The sequence below is a fragment of the Rattus rattus genome, chromosome 12 (assembly GCF_011064425.1).
Source record: "Rattus rattus isolate New Zealand chromosome 12, Rrattus_CSIRO_v1, whole genome shotgun sequence".
Lineage (NCBI taxonomy): Eukaryota > Metazoa > Chordata > Mammalia > Rodentia > Muridae > Rattus > Rattus rattus.
In genome coordinates, this window is record NC_046165.1 from 55,756,155 (window position 1) to 55,766,629 (window position 10,475).

A 10,475-nucleotide genomic window follows, 5' to 3' on the forward strand; every position below is an offset into this window, starting at 1 on the left:
GCTCTATACAGTTTCCTCTTGGGCCAGGGATGTGGGCAGGGGTGGGCAGTATTGGTGGTCTCTCCAGCTCTGCAATCTCAGGAGTGCCCACCTGTCTGGGCGGTGAGCTCTTTCTCCCCAGGGTTTGGGAGCAGTGATCTGTGGGCCGGGATCAGAAAGGTTAGGGCTCCAGCTAAAAACAGGGAGTGTCTGGTCCCAGAGGAATTTTGCCTCTGTGTGTCCTGATTCCACAGACAGGTGGCTTGGAGCAGAAAAGTTGGTCTTACCTGTTGTCCCACGGCCCAAGTTGCTCATGGGGGCCTGCTTTTGAGCTCTCTGTGAGGGCGGCATCCATGAGGGCCTGCGTCGCCTTTTCCCGGGGCCCCCATGCACTGGGGTCCCAGATGGCATTAGGTGTTTTCCTCTAGAGTCAGAAATGTGGGCAGAGTGTAGTCTCTTCTGGCTTCCCAGGGGTGTCTGCCCCTCTGAAGGTTTAGCTCTCCCTCCCACAGGATTTGGGTGCAGAGAATTGTTGACCGGGTCCCTTCAGGTCTGGGCGGTGTCTAGATTTATTTTTCAACACCAAAAGAAAGCATGTCTAAATAATAAGAGAGTGTGGGAAAGGCTGTGTGGTTTGTTGTAAGACAACCAAGCTGGCTGGAGCTATGGGAACTATATTTGGAGGGTTGGTAAACCTTGTCTGCAGTTTTGGTCTGATCCTATAACCAATATTAAAACAGTGGAAGGTGTTTGGAGTACGTGATCCGAGCCTACTCACACAGCTAGCAAAGAATTGTCCTCCTTTGATTTACTGACATGGAAGAGGACGTTGTTTTATCAAGTTTTTCTATGGAAGTAAGAGCAGAATTGATGGTAATGTTGCAACAGAATTCATATAGTTAAAGGGTACTTGGCTATTTCTTTTTTTTACAATACAACACTCCATAACAAGAGCTGACAAGAAATGCCCTACTCTGGGATGAAAAGACTGGAGGAAACTCGATGCCTTTGGAAAGTTTTGAGGTATGTGGATCTGCTGTTGGCAGATCTGTCTCCCTTTCACTTCACTAGGAATCCTGAAGTTTCAGACTTAAATCTTGTAAATCATGACAAAGAAGCATTCAACAAAGGGAGAGATACAACTCCCCGCATGCCATCTGAAACATTGCCCAGTGTGCCTCTTATATTACTGTAAGTTTCCCTAGTGTCCATATTGGAATAAGACTGCAAAAACTAATTCAAAAATTAATTGTTCGAAGACTCAGAGTATGGCCAACACCAGCACAAGGGACATAACATGGATGTAGTGCAAAATGAATCACAGTAAAATTATGCCATGGCCCCGAAGACTAAATGGTTGTTTGTATTAATCTAAGGTGTTAGGACAAAAGGCTGGAAGACACATACTCTCTACTTCTGTTTCCTTGCAGCCTAAAAAGCCTGGGGGTTGTGTGCAGAGCAGCAAAAGATGAGTGTGATCTGCCTGAAATGTGTGATGGTAAATCGAGCCACTGCCCAGCTGACAGATTCAGAGTCAATGGCTTCCTTTGCCAAAATGGGCATGGCTACTGCTTGAAGGGCAACTGTCCCACCCTGCAGCAGCATCACATCGTCATGTGGGGCCCAGATAAGGATCTATATTTGTTACATATTTTACTACAGTGATAAAAATGCCTAAGGAAAGAAACTTAACAAAATGAGGGTTAATTTTGACACTTAGTTCCAGGGGAAGTCCTTCAGGAAGGGGAAGTCAAGGAGGCAGTTGGTTATATTGTATCCCAAATTAGGAAGCAGAAGAAGATGAAACCCAGGATGAGTCAGCTTTTTCCTTTTTATGCAGTCTGGGGCTACAGCTCATGGATGATGCTATCCAGACTCAAGGTGGGCTTTCCCTCTTTAGTCAAATATTTCTGGAATCATCCTCATCCATATACCCAGAAGTGAGTTTCCATGGCAATCCCAACACTCATCAGGTTAATAAGGATGAGTGTCACAGGGACAAATTCTTCTCTATCAGTCTAGTAACTGGGCTTGACTTTGGCCAAGGAATTATCCCATTCCTCCTACAAACTGTGTCACTTCTCAAAATTACAAATAAATACCTTTAAAATATTTAATTAGAGGTTTTTATATACAAGTCCACTGTATTTACCTCAATTCCACCTCTTCTTTTATCTAGCTCATCTCTCACTCTCAACTTGTATTATTCCTATTCCCCCTCCCACAATTTACTGAGTCCATTTAGTGCTGCTCATGCATACACTTGGTATTGCATAACTTATCAGTAATGAAAACTGATTCTCCCTCCCTCCAAAGCCTATAATTCTTTCATCTAGGAATGGTGTATTGTGGATAGTCTTATTTCCATTGTGTGTTGCATGATGTTGTCATTATGCAGGCCTTTTGTAGTCAATGACATTGTTGAGATTTTATGGGGTCTTATCTAGAAGACACTATCTTGCAGCAGACATCTCAGTCCTCTGGCTCTTGTATTTTTCTGCCCTCTTTTTAACAATGTTCCTAGAACCTAAAGTGTAGGGATTATGTTGTAAGTGTGCTAAGGATAGAGAGCCCATGGCCATTGTCTTAGTCAGGGTTTGTATTCTTGAACAAAACATCATGACCAATAAACAAGTTGGGGAGGAAAGGGTTTATTCAGCTTACACTTCCACATTGCTGTTCATCACCAAAGGAAGTCAGGACAGAAACTCATGCAGGGAAGGAACTTGGAGGCAGGAGCTGATGCAGAGGCCATGGAGGTTGCTGCTTACTAGCTTGTTTCCCCTGACTTGCTCAGTTTGCTTTCTTATAGAACCCAGGACTACCAACACAGGGATGGCACCACACACCATGGGCTAGGCCCTCCCCACTTGATCACTAATTGAGAAAATGCCTTACAGTTGGATCTTATGGAGGCATTTCCTCAAGGGAGACTCCTTTCTCTGTTATAACTCCAGCTGTGTCAAGTTGATGCTAGTAAGTCATGCATTCCCTGCATTTTGACCATATTTGGATCTCTGTAGTAGCCTCTGTCCACTGCAAAAAATTGTTTAAAGCTTCTTTGATGAGAGCTACAGTTATTAATGAGTATAAGGATAAGTGTTTAGAATAAAGTTAGATGCTGTATTGATTTAGAATGAATGATAATAATGTCTCCTCTAGTGTGTATAACCTTTCTAGATACAAATTATTGATAGTACCAGGCATAAATTCCCTTGTATTGAACTAGCTATTAAGTCTAATTAGATATTGCTGATTATCTCCAAAATATAAATGCCATTACCGCACCATTGGAAAAATCCCATTGGGCTGGTCATTGTTGTGGTCAAAGGAACAACAGCTCCATTTGTAGCTTTTAAAGCATCTTCTGATACTTCTGAGGGAAGGATTCTAGGTTACAGGGACACATAATGTATAGCATTGCTGAAGAATGTGTTTGGATCTTTAGTCATCAGGGAAATGCAAATCAAAACAACCCTGAGATTTCACCTCACACCAGTGAGAATGGCTAAGATCAAAAACTCAGGTGACAGCAAATGCTGGCGAGGATGCGGAGAAAGAGGAACACTCCTCCATTGTTGGTGGGATTGCAGACTGATACAACCATTCTGGAAATCAGTCTGGAGGTTCCTCAGAAAATTGGACATTGAACTGCCTGAGGATCCAGCTATACCTCTCTTGGGCATATACCCAAAAGATGCCCCAACATATAAAAAAGACACGTGCTCCACTATGTTCATCGCAGCCTTATTTATAATAGCCAGAAGCTGGAAAGAACCCAGATGCCCTTCAACAGAGGAAAGGATACAGAAAATGTGGTACATCTACACAATGGAATATTACTCAGCTATCAAAAACAACGACTTTATGAAATTCGTAGGCAAATGGTTGGAACTGGAAAATATCATCCTGAGTGAGCTAACCCAATCACAGAAAGACATAATGGTATGCACTCATTGATAAGTGGCTATTAGCCCAAATGCTTGAATTACCCTAGATGCCTAGAACAAATGAAACTCAAGACGGAGGATCAAAATGTGAATGCTTCACTCCTTCTTTAAAAGGGGAACAAGAATACCCTTGGCAGGGAAGAGAGAGGCAAAGATTAAAACAGAGACTGAAGGGACACCCATTCAGAGCCTGCCCCACATGTGGCCCATATATATACAGCCACCAATTAGACAAGATGGATGAAGCAAAGAAGTGCAGAAGTGTAGATCGCTCCTGAGAGACACAGCCAGAATACAGCAAATACAGAGGTGAATGCCAGCAGCAAACCACTGAACTGAGAATAGGACCCCCGTTGAAGGAATCAGAGAAAGAACTGGAAGAGCTTGAAGGGGCTCGAGACCCCACATGTACAACAATGCCAAGCAACCAGAGCTTCCAGGGACTAAGCCACTACCTAAAGACTATACATGGACTGACCCTGGACTCTGACCTCATAGGTAGCCATGAATATTCTAGTAAGAGCACCAGTGGAAGGGGAAGCCCTGGGTCCTGCTAAGACTGAACCCCCAGTGAACCAGACTGTTGGGGGGAGGGCAGCAATGGGGGGAGGGTGGGGAGGGGAACACCCATAAGGAAGGGGAGGGGGGAAGGGGATGTTTGCCGGGAAACAGGGAAAGGGAATAACACTCGAAATGTATATAAGAAATATTCAAGTTAATAAAAAAAAAAGAATGTGTGTTGGTATGCACTCATTGATAAGTGGCTATTAGCCCAAATGCTTGAATTACCCTTAGATGCACAGAACATATGAAACTCAAGAAGGATGACCATAATGCGAATGCTTCACTCCTTCTTTGAAAGGGGAGCAAGAATACCCTTGGGAAGGACTAGGGAGGCAAAGTTTAGAACAGAGGCAGAAGGAACACCCATTCAGAGCCTGCCCCACATGTGGCCCATACATATACAGCCACCCAATTAGATAAGATGGATGAAGCAAAGAAGTGCAGGCCAACAGGAACCGGATGTAGAGCTCTCCTGAGAGACATAGCCAGAATACAGCAAATACATAGGCAAATGACAGCAGCAAACCACTGATCTGAGAAAGGGACCCCTGTTGAAGGAATCTTAGAAAGGACTGAAACTTGAAGGGGCTTGAGACCTAATATGAACAACAATGCCAACCAACCAGAGCTTCCAGGGACTAAGCCACTACCCAAAGAACATACATAGACTGACCCTGGGCTCCAACCTCATAGGTAGCAATGAATAGCCTAGTAAGGGCACCAGTGGAAGGGGAAGCCCTTGGTCCTGCCAAGACTGAACCCCCAGTGAACGTGATTATTGAGGGGAGGGTGGTAATGGGGGAGGATGGGGAAGGGAACACCCATACAGAAGGGGAGAGGGAGGGGTTAGAGGGATGTTGGCCCAAAAACTGGGAAGGGGAATAACAATTGAAATGTAAATAAGAAATACTCAAGTTAATAAAGATGGGAAAAAAAGACTGTGTGTGTGTGTGTGTGTGTGTGTGTGTGTGTGTGTGTGTGTGTGTGTAAGAAATTGTGTAACACTGAGTGATAACATTTACCCCCAGGAGCCATAGACTATTTATGAAATACCCTAGTGACCAGCAACAGAAATTCTCTTGGAGTTGTAGCTCAGGGTATATCCCATAGAATCCCTTCATTATTACAAGCTATTGCCTCTGAGACCTTGAAGGTAAGACCTATTTGCTGACAATGCCATACACTTCAGACACAGGAATTGGAGGAATCAAGCTGGATGAGGGCATCTTTTTAAGACTAAAAAATATTGAATGTAGCAGATAAAGACAAAATTTTACTTTAAGACTGATAACTTTTTATTTTAATATCTGTCTGCCATGCACTCAATGTTTGAGACATACTTTTCAAAAATCATTATTTAGCCTCAAATTCAAATTCTTCTGTGCACCCAGAAGGGACAGTGGTGTTGCTGGATGAGCCATAATCCCAGATGGAAGACAAATGAATAGATGCTGTAGAATGCAGAATAGCAGTGAGGAAACTGGAGACATTTCAATGATCACTTCTGTTCACTGGAAGTTTAGTGGCCACACTAAGGGAATGGTATGCAGGCTTTAGAATAAAGTGTTTTATAAAGATAGCTGAAAAGGTTAAAATCTAAACTGAACTCAAAAGCTTCCTCAGAAAACTAACTTTACATGTACAAGTGTGCTCACTTCTAGGTGAAATCTGTAAAGATCTTAACTCCTGGAAGGACGTAGTAGCAAACTGCTTATCAAGGTATAGATAGGAAATAGGGAGCCATTGGTCCAAGGTTACAGAATACTACACAATGAAAAAACACAACATTTAAAAAGAAAACAGCTTCTGGTTTCTGCTTGTGCCCTGAGCTGAACTGGTCCCACAGATCTCTGTATCCAAATCCTTTGGGGGAGAGCTGGGCATTCAGAAGTTTAGACAATCCTGAGAGCTCAGAAGAGACACCTACATTCCTGGCCCAAGAGGAACTTGCCTAGTGCCCTCTGTGCCCTTTGGGCACAAGAACCTAGGAGCAGTCAGGGGCAGGAACTTCCCAGTTTCTGCCTGCTCCCAGAGCTGAAAGCCAGTCACCAGGAGCACTGACACACCTGAGAGCAGAGGTATGATCAACTCCTCTGCTCTAAGCAACCCACCTGGCGGCTTCAGGACACACAAACACTGGAGCAGTCTGGGACAGGACACTTCTGCTTTCTGCCTATGCCCAGAGCTGAACTGGTCCAACAGCTCTCTTTACCCAGGTCCTGCTGAAAGAAAACAGGACTACAGGAGTGTTGACACACAGGCTTACAGAAGGGTCAAACCACTGTCAGAGACTCCAAGACAAGCTAAAACCAGAGACAGTCTGATGGCTAGAGGCAAATGCGGGAACCTAAGCAATGGAAACCAAGACTACTTGGCATCATCAGAGCCCAGTTCTCTCTCTCACCAAAGCAAATACTGGATATCCCAACACACTGGAAAAGCAAGATTTGGATTTAAAATCACATTTCATGATGATGGTAGAGGATTTTAAGAAGGACATAAATAACTCCCTTAAAGAAATACAGGACAACACAGGTAAACAAGTAGAAGCCCTTAAAGAGGAAGCACAAAAATCCCTTAAAGAATTACAGGAAAACACAACTAAACAGGTGAAGGAATTGAATAAAACCATCCAGGATCTAAAAATGGAAATAGAAACAATAAAGAAAACACAAATGGAAACAAACCTGGAGATAAAAACCTAGAAAAGAGATCAAGAGTCATGGACACAAGCATCACCAACAGAACACTAGAGAAAGAAGAGAGAATCTAAGGGACAGAAGATACCATAGAAAACATTGACATAACCATCAAAGATAGTATAAAATGCAAAAAAGCTCCTGACCCAAAACATCCAGGAAATCCAAGACACAACGAGAAGATCAAACAAGGATAATAGATATAGAAGAGAGTGAAGACTCCCAACTAAAAGAACCAGTGAATATCTTCAAAAAAATTATAAAAGAAAACTTCCCTGATCTAAAGCAAGAGATGCCCATAAACATACAAGAAGCCTACAGAACTCCAAGTAGATTGGACCAGAAAAGAAATTCCTCCCATCACATAACAGTCAAAACACCAAATGCACAAAACAAAGAAAGAATATTAATAGTAGTAAGGGGAAAATGTCAAGTAACATAGAAAGGCAAACCTAAGTCCAGTCACCTGTTTCTTTCTCTATGGCTATCTGGCTAATCTCTCCCCTCTGATTCTTTCCCTGAACTCCTATCTCTGCCCGGAAGTTCTGCCTGTCTTCTGCTTTTCTATGCACTATTCATATTTTTATTAAACTAGTAAGGAGGTGATGGAGAAGAAATTTACAAAACATTGAGACTAGTGATGCTTCATACAAAGTCAACCTTTATATAGTTCACAAGAGATCATCCCAACTTAGCTTCCTTAGATGGCAGCAATCTAAGGCAAGAAAATCCTACATGCACAAGAGAAGCTCAACATGCCCTCTGGATTACCTAGTAACAGACAAGGATGGTTGTGTTTGGTATTAATTTCTTCTGTCTGACTCTATTTCAAGTCTTGTTACCTCCATATCCAGGGACCTAGTGCATTTTATACATAGTTCTTTTTCAGTGCCTGACTTTAGTTGATGTCAAAATTATTTATTGAATTAATGTTGAATGTATTTGACAGATATTGGATAAAGAAGACCATTAAATTGTTCATTCAAAAGTAGCCACCATAAAATATGTGAAAAGCAGATTTGTCTTCAAATTCCAAATTTTGTGATTCATAAATGATTGTATTTATTTTAAATAATCTGAAAAAGTTCATAACATGATTTCACAGTGAGAGTCACTGTTTTATCCCCCAAGATAATCCTGCAGATCAAAAGTCATGGTACCAAAATTGGTATTATGATACAAGAAGATATTTCATAATAGTAAGGAAATGTAAGTGCTCAATTAATAAAGGCTAAAACTGTCTTTACAAAACTCTAGAAGAAGTATTAATTAACCTTTAACCTTCTACATTTGTGACCCAGTAAAGTGTTGTGGCAGACATTAGGATAGAACTATGCAAGGAGAGATGAGAAAAGAGGGACAACATTTGGGATATAAATAAAAAGTACTTACTAATAAACAAGAAAGATGGGACAAGATGTTCACTTAACACTGTACATTGCTTGCAAAATATGGAAATGTTTACAGAGACAAAGATTTTGAAAACTAGACACACAGCCAAAGACATAGCTTTGCCCTTCTTTACCCTAGCCATTGAGTTCAGAAATATTTATCAATGAGAATTTTTCTTCCAATGCTGGTTTTTATGGCAATAAATAATTGAAGAGGAATTTTAAAATTCCAAGAATAAAGATGGATCAGACAATTGACAGGGATGTTGAGGAAAGATCACAATGAAGGTGCTAGACAGTGGGCATACGAATGATACTTTCAAATATATTGATGCTTCCTTTGCTTTTATATGAAGTTATTTGCTTTCAGTATATATCTGTTTAGTTTTAATATGTTCCTAAGATCCAAATAATCCAGGAAATATAGTTACAAGTATTTTTATCATCTTGAATATCAAAATATGAAATTCATTAAAATGTTGCAAGTTTATAAATCGATATATTTTTTCTTGAAAACAAAACAAGCTCTTTATAAATTTTTCTTGTTTTACTTTTGTTAATTATCCACTACAGATTTGTCTAACAATTGCCATTGTATAAGAGTTATTCATCATTGAGTGGGGCAGCTTAGAGTCAGGGTTTGAGGGTTCAACTTGGGGAGAGGTAGGTGAAATTGACCTCTCTATCTTCCTGTGTGACTTGGAGTGAATTTCTACTTCCTTATGATAATCTGAGACAGCAGTAGGAATGGCTAATATTTAATTACTACTGAAAAAGCCTGATTCTCAGTCATATATATATATATATATATATATATATATATATATATATATATATATATATATATGACTGCCCATAATGACCAGTGGTTATGTCTGCAGCTATCACAAGTTTGATATGAAAATACCTCAAAGCATAAATAATTTGCAACCAAAAACCTTTCTATTATCAATGATTTTGGACAAGGGATATTCAATCTGTACTTTTAATTCTAACTTTATGTTTTATTAATACTTTATAGTGTTATATTTCTTACCTATTTTCTCTTCAAATATGTCACTTTCATCTGTGCCTGATCCAAGAAACCAAGGTTGCAAATAAGTCATGTTACAAGCAGAATGAAGGTGGGTCAAAGTACGGATACTGTCACGTGGAGAATGGTACCCACATGCCCTGCAAAGCCAAGTAAGCAGATGTATTGTTTAAATCTTCTCTCCACAGTCCTCACTGGGACAATGACACATTTTCTCCCACATATGTTGTTTTATTCTAGTTCAAGAGAAGGTGATAGGCTAGATAGATAGTTCAGAGGTAAGAGCACTGGCTACTATCACAGAGGACCTGAGTTCAACCCCAGCACAGACATGGAGGCTTCTAACCACCTGTCGCTACAGTTCCAGGGGTACTGACCATTTCATATTCTCTCTCTCTCTCTCTCTCTCTCTCTCTGTGTGTGTGTGTGTGTGTGTGTGTGTGTGTGTGTGTGTGTGTGTGTGTGTGTGTGTGTGTGTGTGTGTGTGTGTGTGTGTGTGCGTGTGTGTGTGTGTGCGTGTGTGTGTGTGCGTGTGTGTGTGTGTGTGTGTGTGTGAAAAACTAAAGAATAGAACAAAACTAAAGAATACAAAACTTCACAGAAACACATGGACTTCATCATGTGTTGACCAAGATGGACAAGTGGAGTCAGTCCTGGAGTGTAATTAGCATACCCAGTGAGACTGCATTTATGAAAACTGACTTCCCTTTCCAAGTAGATGTCAATTACAAACAGCTTCTTGTGCAGGAATGGGATATTGTGTCTATTTTCTTTTCTCCCTGCTGGGATTTTGTCTCATGAATTTATTCAGGTGTTGTGCATGCTGTCACCCTCTTGTTGAGTTCACTTGTGTCTGGAT

The 10,475-nt window shown here is 41.0% G+C and overlaps 1 protein-coding gene across 1 annotated transcript in view; it reads left to right on the top strand.

Annotated features, from left to right (window-relative positions):
* The window catches only part of Adam28 (ADAM metallopeptidase domain 28), a 218,329-nt gene extending 208,557 nt beyond the window's left edge, over positions 1-9,772 (top strand). The window contains 1 exon segment of the mRNA XM_032917907.1: positions 9,666-9,772. Coding sequence (XP_032773798.1) covers positions 9,666-9,772 — 107 coding nt within the window.
* The last annotated feature ends 703 nt before the right edge of the window (positions 9,773-10,475 follow it).